We start from the raw sequence: 17,928 nt of genomic DNA on the forward strand, positions 1-17,928 counted from the left end.
ATCCATAGTCATCTTTTCATTCTGGTTTTGTTTTCTGTGGGATAGAAACATAAGGAGGCATGATGTCTGTCCTCAAAGATGTCACAGTCTTGTAAACAAGGTAAGGTAATATATACACAAATAAATAAAGGATTTATGATTTTTGTCAGTGTTTGTAGCTCTCAATGTGGGAGTTTTTCCCATCAATGCAGGGAGTAGCTAATCTAACATAGTAGATAAATCCTGAAGCAGTTTATAAGCCTGGCATAGAAACATGGTGGGTAGAATGGTGTTGAGGGGAAGCAGGGCTGGGCCTTCAGTTATCTGAATATCTCATGGATTTGCCCTTTCACACATACTCTTCGCAGAACAGCTAGTATTTTCTTGATTTGTCATGATGATAATTAACTCTTTCCAAAAATACACGAACCAAAAGAGGAAATTTTGTCTGAATCTGATTTTAACCAACAAAGACCTGGTACCTGAGGTAGAAAAAAAATGGGAAGGAACCTTGGAGGGAAGTGGCTGCTCTCTCTTCGAATCTGTGAAAGAAAAGTAGAGGAAAACTGTATATAGTTGAATGTTACCCTAGATTTTAAGGGAGCTGATTCTGAGGATTCTAGAGAAAGAATAGATAAGATCTTGTGGAGTAAAGTTGCATACAATCAGCCCCAGCATAATAGGAAAAGCCCAAGGTGAAATTCTGAATATAAAAAGAGAAACATTTATGATAAGGATAAAAAGGAGGAATTGGTCTAAAGATACCAATGTAGATGCATAGAAAACTCGCCAGTCAGCCTAGATTTTAAAAAAAAATGTCCAAAAGATGGAAGCAAGGGTAAATGACAGAGGATGACTATAAAAGCATGGCCTGGCCCTGTAAGAACAATGTCAGAAGTGCTAATGTTCAAAATGAGCTACGGCTGGCAAGGAAAATTAAGGACGATAAAATGAGGATTTTCTTCCAGCTAAGTTGGATACAATAATTGAAGAGAATAAAAGATCACAACGCTTGGGACAATAATTAACAATGGACAGAAGGCATCTTACTTCTGTTATTTTGCTTCTGTTTTCTCTGAAAAAGAGAATGATCTTTGGCCTGGAAAGGACAGAACAAGACTATCTAATAAGGAGTTGATCATCAAAAAATAAAGACATAATAGTGAGAAAGCACATAGCTGTCCTTGATGAGTGAGAGTTATGTGACCCAAATGATCATGTTAGCATACTAAAGAAAATGGCACATGTGATGACTGGACCAGCTTCAGTCATCTAAAAGTTTGCAGAAAACAGCAAAGGTACCAAAGGATTGGACAAAAACAAATGTTATCTAGATCTCCCCCAAAATAGAAGAAAGTTGAATCTGAAAACTATCAGATCATTGGGTTTGCCTTAGATTTATGGCATAATTCTAGAATGCTTTATTAAGGCAATGGCTGATGAACATCTGCAAAAGGAAGTGGTGATCACAAAAGGCTAGCATACTTTCATTAAAAACAAGTCATGGGGGGCGGAGCCAAGATGGCGGAGTAGAAAGACACAAATATACTAGCTCTGAACCCACAACCCATAAAATATCTGTCAAAAAGAACCCCCGGTGAATTCCGGAGCAGCAGAAGCCACAGAACAATGGAGCAGACAAGATTTCTGTTCCAGAGAACCTGAAAACCTCTCGCAAAAGGTCCGTCATGCTGCGGACGCGGAGCCGAGGCCAGCCCAGAGGCCACGTGGCACTGAGAGGAGCGGATCTGAGCAGGCTTCAGGGACAGAATCTCCAGCGGCCGTGCGGGTCCCTTCACCCACAGGTGAGGGGGGTCGGTGAGAGGGTCTCTTTGGCGGGTCGAGAGGGGAGTGGGGTGCCCCCATAACTCAGGCTCCCTCGGGAGGCAGCAGCAGAGGCAGCAGCAGACCAGGGCTCCCCAAGCAGGCAGGAGCCTGGATCCATTGTTGAAGGTCTCTGCATAAACCCCCTGAGGGAACTGAGCCCTTGAGGTGGCCCTGCCCCCACCTGAGCACCTGAACTTGATCTCACACTGAATAGCAGCCTGCCCCCACCCAAAGCCCTGAGGCTGGGAAGCAGCATTTGAATCTCAGACCCCAAGCGCTGGCTGGGCGGATTTGGAGGCCAAGTGGGTGTGAAGAGGACGCTCAGAAGTCAAGTCACTGGCTGGGAAAATGCCCAGAAAAGGGAAAAGAAATAAGACTATAGAAGGTTACTTTCTTGGTGAACAGGCATTTCCTCCCTTCCTTTCTGATGAGGAAGAACAATGCTTACCATCAGGAAAAGACACAGAAGTCAAGGCTTCTGTATCCCAGCCCACTCAATGGGCTCAGGCCATGGAAGAGCTCAAAAAGGATTTTGAAAATCAAGTTAGAGAGGTGGAGGAAAAACTGGGAAGAGAAATGAGAGAGATGCAAGTAAAGCATGAAAAACAGGTCCACACCCTGCTAAAGGAGACCCAAAAAAATGCTGAACAAAATAACACCTTGAAAGATAGGCTAATTCAACTGGCAAAAGAGGTTCAAAAAGCCAATGAGGAGAAGAATGCTTCCAAAGCAGAATTAGCCAAATGGAAAAGGAGGTTCAAAAGCTCACTGAAGAAAACAGTTCTTTCAAAATTAGAATGGAACAGATAGAGGCCAATGACTTTATGAGAAACCAAGAAATCACAAAACAAAACCAAAAGAATGAAAAAATGGAAGATAATGTGAAATATCTCATTGGAAAAACAACTGACCTGGAAAATAGATCCAGGAGAGACAATTTAAAAATTATGGACCTACCTGAAAGCCATGATCAAAAAAAGAGCCTAGACATCATCTTTCATGAAATTATCAAGGAAAACTGCCCTGAGATTCTAGAACCAGAGGGCAAAATAAGTATTCAAGGAATCCACAGAACACTGCTTGAAAGAGATCCAAAAAGAGAAACTCCTAGGAACATTGTGGCCAAATTCCAGAGTTCCCAGGTCAAGGAGAAAATATTGCAAGCAGCTAGAAAGAAATAATTCAAGTATTGTGGAAATACAATCAGGATAACACAAGATCTAGCAGCTTCTACATTAAGGGATCGAAGGGCGTGGAATAGGATATTCCAGAAGTCAAAGGAACTAGGACTAAAACCAAGAATCACCTACCCAGCAAAACTGAGTATAATACTTCAGGGGAAAAATTGGTCTTTCAATGAAATAGAGGACTTTCAAGCATTCTTGATGAAAAGACCAGAGCTGAAAAGAAAATTTGACTCTCAAACACAAGAATGAAGAGAAGCATGAAAAGGTGAACAGCAAAGAGAAGTCATAAGGGACTTATAAAAGTGGAACTGTTTACATTCCTACATGGAAAGACAATATTTTAACTCTTGAAAATATTCAGTATCTGGGTATTGGGTGGGATTACACACACACACATGCACACACACACACTCATAGAGACAGAGTGCACAGAGTGAATTGAAGAGGATGGGATCATATCTTTAAAAAATGAAATTAAGCAGTGAAAGAGAAAAATATGGGAGGAGAAAGGGAGAAATGGAATGGGGCAAATTATCTGTCATAAAAGAGGCAAGCAAAAGACATTTTAGTGGAGGGATAAAGAGGGGAGGTGAGAGAAAAACATGAAGTTTACTGTCATCACATTCCACTAAAGGAAGGAATAAAATGCACACTCATTTTGGTATGAAAACCTATCTTACAATACAGGAAAGTGGGGGAGAAGGGGATAAGCAGGGTGGGGGGGGGATGATGGAAGGGAGGGCACGGGGAGGAGGGATAAATTTGAGGTCAACACTCATGGGGAGGGACAGGATCAAAAGAGAGAATAGAAGCAATGGGGGACAGGATAGGATGGAGGGAAATATAGTTAGTCTTATACAACACGACTATTATGGAAGTCATTTGCAAAACTACACAGATATGGCCTATATTGAATTGCTTGCCTTCCAAAGGGAGGGGGTGGGGAGGGAGGGAGGAAAAGAAGTTGGAACTCAAAGTGTTAGGAACAACTGTTGAGTACTGTTCTTGCCACTAGGAAATAAGAAATACAGGTAAAGGGGTGTAGAAAGTTATTTGGCCCTACAGGACAGAGGAGAGAATGGAGACAAGGCAGAGAAGGATAATAGAGGAGAGAGCAGATTGGTGATGGGGGCAATTGGAATGCTCGGTGTTTTGGGGTGGGGAGAGGGTACAAGGGGGGAGAAAATTTGGAACCCAAAATTTTGTGAAAATGAATGTTAAAAGTTAAATAAATTAATTAATTAAAAAAAAAAAAAAACAAGTCATGCCAGGTCAAATTTATTTTGTTTTTTGTTTGTTGTTTTTTTGGACAAGAGTTACTAGACTGGTAAATCAAGGGAGTAACATAATCTAGTTTACCTAGATGTCACCAAAAGGATGTGACAAAGTCTCTCATGCTATTCTTGTAGAAAAAATGGAGAGGTGTACAGTATTAAGTGATACCATAGTTAGATGGTTTGGAGCTGGTTGAATAGGCAGCCTCAAGGAAACCTGGGGCAAAAAGAAAACTAACTTGGAGTCACTGGACAGGTTTAAATTCTGCCACTGCCACCTACCAAGTGTGTGACATTGGGCAAGTCATTTAACTTTTCTGGGCCTTGGTTTCCTCATTTCTATAATTAAAGGGTTGGACTTTAAATTAAAGCCCTATCAGGCTATGGATCTTTGATCTAAGGAATTCATTGGACCGATTAATTAAAGGTTTGATGTCAGCTTAGAAGGTAGTCTCCAGTGGAGTTCCCTAAAAATCTGTGTTTGGTCGTCCTCTATATAACATTTTAATTAATGACTCAGACAAAGGCATAGGTGGTGTGTCTACCAGATTTATAGAGAGCACAAAGCTATGAAGGATAGTTAACACACTGAATGACAGAATTAAAATACAAAAAGATCTTTAGAGGCTTGAACACTGAAGCTAATCTAGAGATTAATAGGGAAGAAAATAAATTTAGCCTTACACTTGAGTTCAAAAACTGAGTTTCACAAGTACAAGATGAGAGAGTCATGACCCACTTGTAGTTCATCTAAAAAAAGATCTGGTGGTTTTAGTGGACTGAAAGCTCGATATGAGTCAACAGGGTAATATAAGAGCCAAGAAAAAGCTAAAGTAGTCTTATGTGCATATTGTGTTCACTTCTAGACAATACATTGTAGGAAGGACTTTGGTAAATTGGAGAATGTCTAAGGAAGGGCAGCCAAGATGGTGAATGACCATAAGTTCTTGCCCAGTTAGGCTAGGGGAAGATCCTGGGGAAGGAAATAGGGATATTTAGGTTGGAGAAGACAAAAGAGAGAAGATTTGTTCGTTTGACAACAAAGGGCAAAACTAAAAACAATGAGTAAAATTATAAAGAGACAGATTTAGGCTTTTCTTTCCATGCTATAAAAAAGCATAATGTCTGGTCCAAAAGGTGGCACCATGGGTCACTGGATCATCACTTGTTAGGTGTGTTGTAGAAGGGTTTCTTATTCAGCAGTCGTTTGGTCTAGACAGCTTCTTGGGTACTTCCCACTCTAAGAATCTGTGAAAAGTGCCTTCTGTGATACTCTGTTGCTTAAACGCCTCATTTTACTGATAGGGAAACTAAGGTCCAAAGTGGGGAAGTGCCTTACAAAAAGTAAGTCATGCCCCACTTACACATCACATGTTTGTGGCACAGCCAAGCCTCCATCTAAGGCTCCCTGGCACTGAGGCACTGAAGAGAATGGAAGGAAGAGCTCTTCCAGCCAGAAAGACCAATGTTCCCGGCCTCCAGGGTTCACTACACTGAAAGAGTGAGTTCATGTTAGCAGATAGCAAAGCATCAGATGAGCACTGGTCCAAGCTGGCCATAGAAAATAGGGGGCATTTTCAAAAGTATTTTTTTAAAAATAGATTTTTTTAATTGATTATCTTTTATTTTTACATTGCCTATTTGTCCCCCTCATACCATTCTTTCTCCACCTCTGAAAGCTGTCCCTTATAACAACCAAAAAAAATTTTTTTAAAGAAAAGAAAAAGAATCAGCACATTGATCCATTTTAAAAATCTAATGTCATATGCAATTTTCCACAGCCATAAACCACCCCCAGCCCCACTGCCACAAAGGAGCAGGAGGCAGCCATCTCCTCATATCTCTTCTTTGGGGCCAACCTTCTTCTTTGTAATTTTTCACTATTCCTCTTTGATTGTGTTGTGGTGGCTGTTCTGCCCTTCTCCATTGATGTCGTCATTGGGCATACTATTCCCTAGCTCTGCTGATTTCACTTTTAAGCAGTACTTTAGAAGGGGATGTCTACATCTGAAGGAGTAGACTCTGGGTTTCTTACAGTCAAGTCAGTAGATATTTATTAAGCATCTACTTATGTGCCAGGCATCCTGCTTAGTGCTTGGCATTATCTCCAACTCCTCAGTCTCCTTTACCTATGAGTCAGTTGTCAAATCTTGCCATGACTTCTTACATAAGACCTCTCACATGCAATGCCTTCTGTCTACTCACACAGTTGCCACCTTAGTTAAGGCCCTTATCACCTGTTACCTGGAGTACTGTAGCAGCCTTCCGGTTGGTCTCCCTGTTGCTTCTCTCCTACACGCCACAGCCAACGCAGTTTTCCTTAAACGCTGATTGGACCATGTGATGCCCCTACTCAGCCAACTCCAGTGGCTCCTGTGACCTCTGGAATAAAACATAATCCCCTCTGTTTGGCTTGCAAAGCCCTCCCAAGCTCTCTTCCCACCATCCTTGAACGTCATCATTCTCACTTGCTCTTTCTTCCATCCAGCCAAACTGCTTGCTGAACTTCTTTCCTCACACAAGGTAATCCATCTTTTGTCTCCATGCCTTTCCTGATCCCCCCACAACTATCAATGCTTTCATTCTCAGAACTACCTTGTAGTTAATTACTTTGTACGTATTCATATTAATTCCTTTTGTACTTATGCTGTACATATTTTATCTGTACTTGCCTTTCCAATTACATATATAAATTCCTTTGTTTCATTGTACTTGCATCCCTAGTACTTGACACAATGTCTGGCTCATAATATGTACTTAATAAATACTTGTTCATTGATTCGTTGGTGTCTCAGTATCTTAAAAGTGTTTCTTTTCCTTGGGGATCCTTGTTCCTTCTATTGTGTCATTTCTATTTGTAAAGTTAGCAGAACCCAAAGAGGATGTACTAAAATACTTCCATCATGTTTGGGTAATGCTACCTTATGTCAACCAATAAAAAATGATTCCAGCTCATACTGAACATTCAAGAGTGTGAGAAGTACAATTTAGAATACATGGTAGGCACTATTATTATTAATAGAAATTGTTATCCCTTGTTTCCACTGTATTTCTAACCAGTGAGTAGCTCATCAGGGCCCATAATCAGATAGCTCAATCATGAAGTCATTAATTAACTCATTTGACAAAGACTTATTACATGTGATATGCAAATTCTAGTAATCTGTTTGGTGAAAGAGAACGTCATAGGATTAAATGAGAACAAGGATCTATTTCCTCACCAAGTGAATTCTCTTTCATTATTGAAATCCCTTTGAATCCCTAAATGAAAGGAAAAAGGGGAAAGGGAGAGAGGATGGAAAACTGCCTCTTGTTATTCAGTCATTTTACAGTCATGTCCGATCCTTCATATTCCTTTTGGCGTCTTCTTGCCAGAGATACAGGAGTAGTTTGCCGTTTCCTTCTCCAGCTCATTTTACAGAGGAGGAAACTGAGGTAAACGAAATTAAGTGACTTGGCCAGGGTCACATAGCTAGTAAGTGTCTGAGGCTGGATTTGAACGCAGGAAGATGAGTCTTCCTGACGCCCAGCTGAGCCCTCTACCACCTAACTGTCCCTAGGAAAAACACATATAAATCCCAAATATGCATAAATAGGGCTGGTGGTTTTCTTCTCATGACCACCTATTCTTGTCTCCCCCGATCTTTATTCTGTGTTTTATGTTCCAAGCAAAGTGGAATCCCTGCCATCTCCCAGAGCCCCATCCCATTCTCTTTGGGCTTAAGTTCAAGGCCTGGCTGAAATTGCACCTCGACTATAAATCGTCCCTGGAGCCCACCAGGCAAAAGTGATTTTTCTTTCTTCAAACCTCAGATTTCTTATCCTCTTACCCTGTTCTAGTCTGTGTTGTAATTGTATAATTATTTTTATTGTATTACATATTTTTGTTTCATATTTCGCTTGTAGGCAAGGGACCATATCTGATTTATCTTGGTAGCTCCCTCAGCACTGACTATACCATTGCAAACAGCAGATAGTTACTAAACGTAGAGTGAATACCTGAAGTGCAGTAACATGCATAGAAAGAACATAAGTGTTTGCTCTGTGGCATCCTGAGAACATATATGGGGACCCACTGAGGGTCTATCTTTGTAACCCTCTGTATAGACTTCCAATTAGGTGCAATGATTTTGTTTTCACTTTCTGTTTTCCTTGGCACAGCTCTCCGTCCTCCTACCCTAACAACCTCTTATGGCTTCTACTCCCACCCCCAGCTGCTGCTGAGCAATGGCTTTGTGAGACCCATTTCTCAGCCAGGATGGTGCCATGCTTGAATGCCTTCAGATAGCTGTTAATGGGGCCCCATGAGTCAGCTATTAATGGGTGTTCTTTAAGCACTGTGTCTGGGATTTTCTGAGCTGACTACAGTGGAACAGACAACCAGGCAGTAACTAAGAGGAGAGAGAGAGACAGACAGACAAGACAGACAGACAGACAGACAGACCGACCTTCATTATACCACAATAGAACTAAAGTTACATGCCATTGGCTCAAAGACAGAAGGAATAAAAAAAACTTCCAATCTTCTATCCAGCTGATGGAGCCACTGTTCTTCTTGGCTTGTCTTGGTTACAATTGATCAATCAACAGGTATTTCTTGAGTGCTTGCTAGGGGCTAAACTTATTACTGATACCTACTGATACACCATTTATTTCCCCACATAGACTGTGTCACTTTCAAGAGTCCTGATGCTGAGGGACTCCCCAGCATTAAGATAGTATGGCTACCATAGTAACTACCTCGACTCACCAGCAACTCAACTCTGAGTTCTTATTCCAGTATTATTTCTACTTACATTATGCTGCCTTTTGATAGATACAGCATCATAATTTTTAACTCTAAAGAACTAGCAACAATTTTAACATGAAAAAATTGTCAAATATCTGAATAAAGTAATTTTCATTGCCTCTGGTAGAGGCTAAAACTTTTAGCCATTTTCCCAGGGAGGTGGAGCAACAGTGACTAGACCCTGGGGAATTCTTCCTGGCCATGGCATCGTGGAGCTTTACTAGGCTTGCTCTATGGCTGCTATCCCTCTCTGGTTATAGCATTGGGCTAAGAGTTGTCAAAATTCTGAAAATTTCCCCACAGACAAAATAGGCAGTGATAACTCTTTACCTTGGTGACTCCCAAGTCAAGGGAGGTCCAAGGTCATAATTTAGGGAGATGTGCTTGGAGTTTACTTTTAAATAAGACTAGAGTAGTATTATTGATAAGAAGGGGCATGGCAGACCATTAGACTACATGAACACAGAGAGACAGTCTATGGAATTCTGAACTTGGAGTCAAGAATCTGGTCTCAGATTTTGGCTTTGCCACTTAACTAGTGTGTGACCTAAAGCAGGTCATTCCCCCTCCCTGAGCCTTGGTTTCCTCTTATATAAAATAGAAGGTAATAATCTTTGTACTACCTCCTCACAGGGTTGTACTACCTTACTCACAAAAGTGCTTTGTGGACTTTAGAAATGTGAGAGGGAGTCAAGTCTCTTGAAAACTGGGGGCTCTGTCCTCTGGCAGGATAGGGGCAGAGAGCCCAAGTGGACACCATGTGGGGAGTGGATGAGAGCTGGAGCCGCAGCCATGTGGAGGGATTTGCTGTCCCAGCAGCCCATGCCTCCTACTTGTCCAATGACTCCTGACTCCTGGGCACATCCTAGTCTGGCTCCCTGTGACTATTCAAGGACCCCTGCATGGCCCCCAGCAAGGGCTTCTGCTTAGCCAGGGTCCAGACCAAATTCAGGCTGACCAGCCTCTCCTGGATTGGGGACCAGAGTATTCTTGTGGCTTCCACATTGGGTGCTGTGGTACTGTGGGAACTAGACAAGAATGAGACACTTGTCATTAGCAAGTTCTGCAAATGTGAGCATGATGGCAGCAACTGCGTAGTGTCCTGGTCCAGACTGTCAGTGGTAGCAATGACTTCTGCATAAAAGGTTGGGGTCTTGCTCTAGAGGAAGTGCTCAGCTCCTATAGAGCTCACTCTGGCCACTTCTACTGTGCTGCTGCTTCTCCTGACAAGGGCCCTGTGTTCTTGTCCTGCAGTGAGGACAAGAGGATTTTACTTCAGGATCCCCAGGGTCCTAAGCCAACAACATATATTGGCAAGATGGGAAGTACCTCCCATCACCTTCCTACCTTACTGACCTGGCATTCTCAGAAAAGCAGAGTGTTTGCTTTTGGGATGAGAACAGCACCATCTCCCTTATGAGAAGCCCGTCTCTGTGCTCTGGTCACCTGTGTACTCCCAGAGCCTCTCACTGCATAGTTCTCCCTTCCTGGCATCCTTTAGTCCACTCAACCACTTCCTGCTCACAACTGTGGGCTGGGACCATCGAGTCTTCCACCACGTGGCCCATGGAGCCAGTTACAATTCCTGATCCCAAGAGAGCCAGCAAGTAGATTGGACTTGAGATAAAAAAGGCAAAACTCCTGCCCATTAATCTATACCCACCTATCCCTTGGTTTATGTGAAGACAAGTCCTCTATGCAAAAAAAAAAAAAGAAATGTGTGCAATGGTGATTATTCTTACTGATCCAGAGCCCCAGTACCACTGAGCTTGCTATAGAAGCCCCATTTGATGATGTGTAGTTCAAGATGACCTAACAGAGGAAGTTTGCCTTGGAGTGTAGACTGAGCTGAATTCCAGACAAATCTCATTTATCAATGAAGAGAAGGAAACAGGAAAGATGCACTAGACAGAGCATCAGAGCCCTACTCAAGCATACATAGGTATGAATTCAAATCCTGGCCCCACGTTTAAATATCTGTGTAATACAAGAAAACATTATAAATTTCAATTACCTATGTTTGCTTTGGGAGAGGGGAAGAAAATAGGATAACCAAGTGTGCCAATCCAAAAGACAGTGAGCTGAGGAGACCAAGAACCTTAACTTTGCCAAAAAAACCCTCTCTCAAAAGTCAAAGGAAGCTTACATCCCTGAAAAATGTCAAAGGGACTCCCGTCTCCCACTGGAAGCAAAATGAATCAGTGAGGAATTAATGACCTGTCATGGTGCAGCCTGCCCTAACTCTCTACCTTGTTTCCCCACAGCATCACCAAAGAGAGGACTGAGGTCATTATTCAGGGCACTTCCAGTCTGGAAGCCAATGACTCCACTGCAATATGGGAAGAATATGAATTCAAATGTAAGCCTGGGAACCTGAAGAGGAGACCGTGCCTGATCTCTCCATATCACTATCGGCTGGACTGGCTCATGTGGTTTGCTGCTTTCCAGGTAAGGCATCTCAGGAAAAATTGAGGTTATCCTGAAGACAAATTCAGTGACATGTAATGGGCCCTTTTTTCTCCCCAGAACAAAGGGATGAAAGGTGCTTAATAACCTACTATGTGGCAACTTCTTAGGATACAAATACAAAAACAAGATAGTCTCTGCCCTCAAGGAGCTTATATTCTACTGGGGAAAACAAAACTTGTCCAGAAGTGGCAAACCAGGGAGGGATGTTTTGATTTGCCACAGGGATGGTAACAGAGCCATAAGCGAGTTGATTGATATGCCCTTTCCAGTAGTAATTAATGACGATATCTGTTTGGTTATAGTTCCAAAACTAGAAAAGGGATAAGGAGGAGGGTGGGGGTGTGCCAAAAGAAGTTCGGAAAAGTGCATGACCACAAGGCTGGTGGTGCAAGGGATAGAACACTGGGCCCTGGAATCAGGAAGATCTGGATTCATATCCAACTTTCAACGTTTGTAACCTCTTTCTGCCTTGATTTCGTCCGTTATAAAATGGAAATAATAAAAGCACCTACCTCCCAGGCTTGTTTTGGGAATCAAATGAGATAATATTTGTTTGAAAAATACTTAGCTCAGTGCCTGGTACATAATAAGTACATAAGAAATGCTTAGCCCTTCCAAGAAAGTGGCTGAGTGGATATGTCATGGACCATGTGACATACTTGAGGGTAATGGTCCCAAATACGATTAAGACACCACCATCACCATTCCTAGCACGAGACTTCTGGTGATTCAGTGGTTGGGAACATGCAAGGTCAGGCAAGGTGGATGACAAGAAGTGGCCAGGGGAGGATCGAGAGAAGTATAGGTAGGAAGCACTAGGTCCTTAATCCAGATTCTCTCCTTTTATCCAGACCTGCCCTCACCTTAAATTTGGGAGGCAGCATGACATGGTAGAAGTGAATTTTGAATCAGAGAGCCCTATTTGCTACATATTACTTGTGTGACCTTAGGAAGGAAATAGTTTCTTCTGACTTCTCTTTCCTCATTAGTAACATAAGCTTGGTCAAGTTGATCTCTAAGGGCTTTGAAACCCTGTGATTCTTTGATTTTCCATTGCAAAGATAATAATATAATAATAATAATAGCTAACATTTCTATTATAGTAGAATATGTGGTGGAATACATTTTCTCCAAATTCTGGCATGTCTACTTTATCCCCTTGTTGAAGTACATTAATACACACTTCATACCTCCTGTATGAATATACGAGAGGGTCAATTATGGTTTGAAAATTTGTCATGGAAAATCATGTCCAGGTGGTCCAATTTTACAAGCTGGGAATAGATTTAGGTTGGATTAGTCCTTCCATATTTTCTGTTATATGTTCTCAGGGAATTCTGTGTTGCAATGTCACTGTTTTTATTCCTTTTTAATTCCTGTACTTTTATATTGTAATAGAATTAACTTAATTAATCTGAGGTAGCTTATTTTTTAGTAATAAAGGGCTGTCATGTTAATATCTGTGCATTGTTTACCTATTTTTACTTTTACCCAATATACCACTTTTTCTGGCCATATGAGCAGGTTTTTAATTAAGTAACAGTACTAAGAGCAATAGCTCACATTCGTAGAACATTTTAAAATTTACAAAGGCTTTCCTCATAAAAATCCTAAGAGGTAGTTAGTATAAGAATGATTATTCTCCATTTCACAGATTTGAAAGCCAAGTTCAGAGCAGTTAAGTGACTGGGAATGGCATGGTAGCACATGCTGATAACCTTTGTTATTGGGCAGGCTGGGGCTTGTGGATCACTTGGGCTTAGCAGTTCTGAGTTACCCCAGGACAGTGGGGGTGGGGTGGGGACCCTACCAAGAGCCTAGAGAGGGATGAATCTACCAAGCTTCCTTGCAGTCAACAGTGGGATGGGGCTGATGAATGGCCACTGAACTTGGAGCCTGGGTGGGAGGAAATAGGAAGGAGCAGAGTTGTTAAATGACTTGCCCATGGTTACACTGTTAGTAAATGCCAGAGTCAGGCTTTGAACCCACATCTTCTGATTTAGTTTAATGCTTTTTGCCCCACTGTAGTAAGGATAACTACAGATTCAAGAATGCAATTGCATATGACTCACACTATGAAACCTGAGCATATTCTGTATGTGAACTTGCTTTGGGAGACATAGAGTCTAGTTTGGTTTCATGGAATTTGCCTGCAGAAAAGCTTTTCTGTCTTGAAGTAAACTTAATATAGGAACTTGAATATTAGTATACTTTGCCAGTGAAGCCCAGACAAGTGCTGTGATAAGATCCCTCACTAACCCTGCCTCATCTAAAGACGTCATAAACATGTGGGACGCTGAAAGCATAGTTCTCACACTTATTAAATGTTTGCTGAATGAGTGTCTCACCTCAGCGTGTTATAAGAGAAAATATCTTAGAGTAGGAGTCAGAAGGTCCAGGTTTGATTTCTACCTCTGTTACTGTAACCTTGGGCAAATCACTTAATCTCCGAAACTATCAGTTTCTTCACCAATAATGTAAAAATAATGATATTTGCACTCTCTACCCATCATGGTGAGTGTGACAATTAGAATAGATGATGTGTGTGGAAGCTCTTTGTCAATCTTAAAGTCTGATAGAAATGTAAACTATGATCATTCTCTGACATTCAGAATTTTAAATCATAGACAGAATCAACAGATGGATGAGGACATTTCTGCTCACATTGTGGACCATCTGTCTTAACAGTGTGATTCAGGGGACTTTTTTTAGATGACATGTTATATCCCTGTGCATATGGAGTTAGTGACTAAGTCCTCCAAGGGTGTCACTTGACTGAGCCAAATTTGACATTTAAAGTTAGTGCCCTGATTGTATAAGCCATTCCAAGACAATGTCCTGGCCACTGAGGTTGTAACAACACATCACAGAAAATGAAAAGAATAAATTTTCAAATAAATATTTTTACTAAAGCATGAAAAGTTCTTTCCACAATGAATTTGGAAATATGAATCTTCGTATCCAAAGAAGAGGTGAATGGATTGACATAAACTTTTTTTTTGAAACTTTAATTTACTTATTTATTTTTAGTTGTCAACCAAGATTTTGAGTTCCACGTTTTCTCCCCATCTCTCCCTTCCCCAACCCCAAGACACCATGCATTTTGATTGCTCCTTCCCCCAGTCTGCCCTCCCTTCTATCACATGCTTCCCCTCACTTATCCCCATCGTTTCTCTTTTCCTGTAGGGTAAGATAGATTTCTATACCCCATTATCTGTATTTCTTATTTCCCAGTTGCATGGAAAAACAATTCTCAACATTCGTTCTTAAACTTTGAGTTCCAACTTCTCTCCCTTCCTCCCTCCTATCCCCCCTATCCCCACTGAGATTCAATTCAATTCAGGCCATACATGTGTAGTCATGCAAAAGATTTCCATAATAGTCATGTTGTGAAAGACTAACTATATTTCCTTCCATTCTATCCTGCCTCCCCATTTATTCTGTTCTCTCTTTTGACTTTGTCCCTCCCCAAAAGTGGTTACTTCTAATTACCCCCTCCTCCCATTTGCTCTCCCTTCTGTCATCCACCCACACACACCTCACTTATCCCCTTCTCCCCTACTTTCCTGTAGTATAAGTACACCAAATTGAGTGTACATGTTATTCCATCCTTAAGCCAAACGTGATGAGAGTAAGTTTCACTTTTTCCCTCTCGCCTCCTCCCTTTTCCCCTCTATAGAAAAAGCTTTTTCTTGTGTCTTTTATGAGGAATAACTTGCCCTATTCCATTTCTCCCTTTCTCCTCCAAATATATTCCTCTCTCATCCTTTAATTTTTTTAGCTACCATCCCTTCCTATTCAACTCACCCTATGTATATAATCCCTCCAACTATCCAAATACTGAGAAAAGTCTCAAGAGTTACAAATATTATCTTTCCATGTAGGAATGTAAACACTTCAACTTTAGTAAGTCCCTTGTGATTTCTCTTTCCTGTTTACATTTTCATGCTTCTCTTTATTTTTGTGTTTGAAAGTCAAATTTTCTATTCAGCTCTGGTCTTTTCATCAAGAATGCTTAAAAGTCCTCTATTTCGTTGAATGACCTTTTTTCCCCTGAAGTATTATACTCAGTTTTGCTGGGTAGGTGATTCTTGGTTTTAGTCCTAGTTCCTTTGACTTCTGGAATATCATGTTCTAAGCTCTTTGATCCCTTAATGTAGAAACTGCTAGATCTTGTGTTATCATGATTGTATTTCCACAATACTTGAATTGTTTCTTTCTGGTTGCTTGCAATATTTTCTTCTTGACCTGGGAACTCTGGAATTTGGCTACAGTATTCCTAGGAGTTTTCCTTTTGGGATCTCATTCAAGAAATGATTGATGGATTCTTTTAGTATATATTTTACCCTCTGGTTCTAGAATGTCAGGGCAGTTTTCCTTGGTAATTTCATGAAAGATGATATCTAGGCTCTTTTTTTGATTATGGCTTTCAGGTGGCCCCATAATTTTTAAATTGTCTCTCCTGGACCTATTTTCCAGGTCAGTTGTTTTTCTAATGAAATATTTCACATTGTCTTCTATTTTTTCATTTTTCTGGTTTTGTTTTGTAATTTCTTGGTTTCTTATAAAGTCATTAGCTTCCATCTACTCCATTCTAATTTTTAAAGAACTATTTTCTTCAGTGAACTTTTGATCCTCTGTTTCCATTTGGCCAATTCTGCTTTTTAAGGCATTTTTGTCCTCATTGACTTTTTGTACCCCTTTTGCCATTTGTGTAAGTCTATTTTTAAAGGTGTTATTTTCTTTAGCATTTTTTGGGTCTCCTTTAGCAAGCTGTTGACTTGCTTTTCATGATTTTCTTGCATCTCTTTCTTCATCATCTCTTTTACCAATTTTTCCTCCACCTCTATTACTTGATTTTCAAAATTCTTTTTGAGTTCTTCCATGGCCTGAGACCATTGCATATATTTTTTTTTCAGGTTTTGGATGCAGAAGCCTTGACTTTTATGTCTTCCTCTCATGGTATGCATTGTTCTTCCTTATCTGAAAGGATAGAAGAAAATACCTGTTCACTAAGAAAGTAACCTTCTATAGTCTTATTTTTCCCCTTTTTTGGGCATTTCTCCAGCCAGCTACTTGACTTTTGAGTCCTTGATCAAGTGGAGGGCATACTTTGGGGACCTATAACTTTTCAGTTACTCCAAGGTAGCACAATCAAGGAAGAGGAGTTTACTCCTCTCCTGGCCTGCGCTCTGGTCTGGAAACAACCACAAGCTTTTCTGCCCAGGATCTGCAAGTAGAATTCCCTGTCCATAGCCTCCTCCGGCTCTACCAGCCAGTGCTCCTCCTCACCCCAGGGCTGCCACTCAGGTCTGAGATCCAGATCAGCTGCTCGATCCCCCCCGGATCTTTAGGCCAACAACTCCAAAAATTGGACACTTTCCCACCAGGGGCTGGGGCTGGGGCTAGGACAAGACCCTGCTCCCTTCTCACCCAGATGAAACAGCTTTTTCACTGACCTTTGAAGCTGTCTTTGGCGTTTGTGGGTTGAGAAATCTGGGAACTGCAGCTGCTGCCCAGGATTCTGTGCCCTGAAGTCTGCTGTGGTCCTGTCCTGCAGTACCGTTAGCCATGGCTAGGCTATGCTCAATGGGTTGTGCTCCCCTCCAAGACTAGTATGATAGACCTTTCCTGTAGGCCTTCCAGGCTTCCTGGGGCTAGAAATCTCTTTCAGTCTGTCATTTTGTGGCTTCTGCTGCTTTAGAATTCGCTTAGAGTCATTTTTTACATTTATTTTGTGGCCTATGGGAGGAAAGCTACAGCAGGTCAGTCTTTCTACTCCACTACCTTGGTTCCACCCCTGCCTATAACATCAACTTTTTTTAAAAATTTATTTATTTAACGTTTAACATTCATTTTCACAAAATTTTGGTTTCCAAATTTTCTCCCCATTTGTCCCCTCCCCCCACCCCAAAACACCGAGCATTCTAATTGCCCCCATCACCAATCTGCCCTCTCTTCTATCATCCATCCCTTCCCTTGTCCCCTTCTTCTCTTTTGTCCTGTAGGGCCAGATAACTTTCTATACCTCTGTACCTGTATTTCTTATTTCCTAGTAGCAAGAACAGAACTCGGTAGTTGTTCCTAAAACATTGACTTCCAACTTCTCTTCATCCCTCCCTCCCCACCCATTCCCTTTGGGAAGGCAAGCAATTCAGTATAGGCCATATATGTGTAGTTTTGCAAATGACTTCCATAATAGTCATGTTGTGTAAGACTAACTATATTTCCCTCCATCCTATCCTGCCCCCCATTGCTTCTATACTCTCTTTTGATCCTGTCCCTCCCCAAGAGTGTTGACTTCAAATTGCTCCCTCCTCCCACGGCCATCCCTTCCATCTTCCCCCCCACCATGCTTATCCCCTTCTCCCCCACTTTCCTGTATTGTAAGATAGGTTTTCAT

The 17,928-nt window shown here is 41.4% G+C and overlaps 1 protein-coding gene and 1 pseudogene across 7 annotated transcripts in view; both read left to right on the top strand.

Annotated features, from left to right (window-relative positions):
- The window catches only part of LMF1 (lipase maturation factor 1), a 742,944-nt gene that overhangs the window by 677,366 nt on the left and 47,650 nt on the right, over positions 1-17,928 (top strand). For all 7 annotated transcript variants that reach the window (XM_072600903.1, XM_072600855.1, XM_072600875.1 and 4 more), the window contains one exon: positions 11,321-11,504. In XM_072600903.1, the coding sequence (XP_072457004.1) occupies positions 11,321-11,504 (184 nt within the window). The remainder of the gene's footprint in view (positions 1-11,320; positions 11,505-17,928) is intronic.
- On the top strand, positions 79-11,312 carry LOC140528953 (methylosome protein WDR77 pseudogene; annotated as a pseudogene).

The sequence above is a fragment of the Notamacropus eugenii genome, chromosome 1 (genome assembly GCF_028372415.1).
Source record: "Notamacropus eugenii isolate mMacEug1 chromosome 1, mMacEug1.pri_v2, whole genome shotgun sequence".
Taxonomy (NCBI): Eukaryota; Metazoa; Chordata; class Mammalia; order Diprotodontia; family Macropodidae; genus Notamacropus; species Notamacropus eugenii.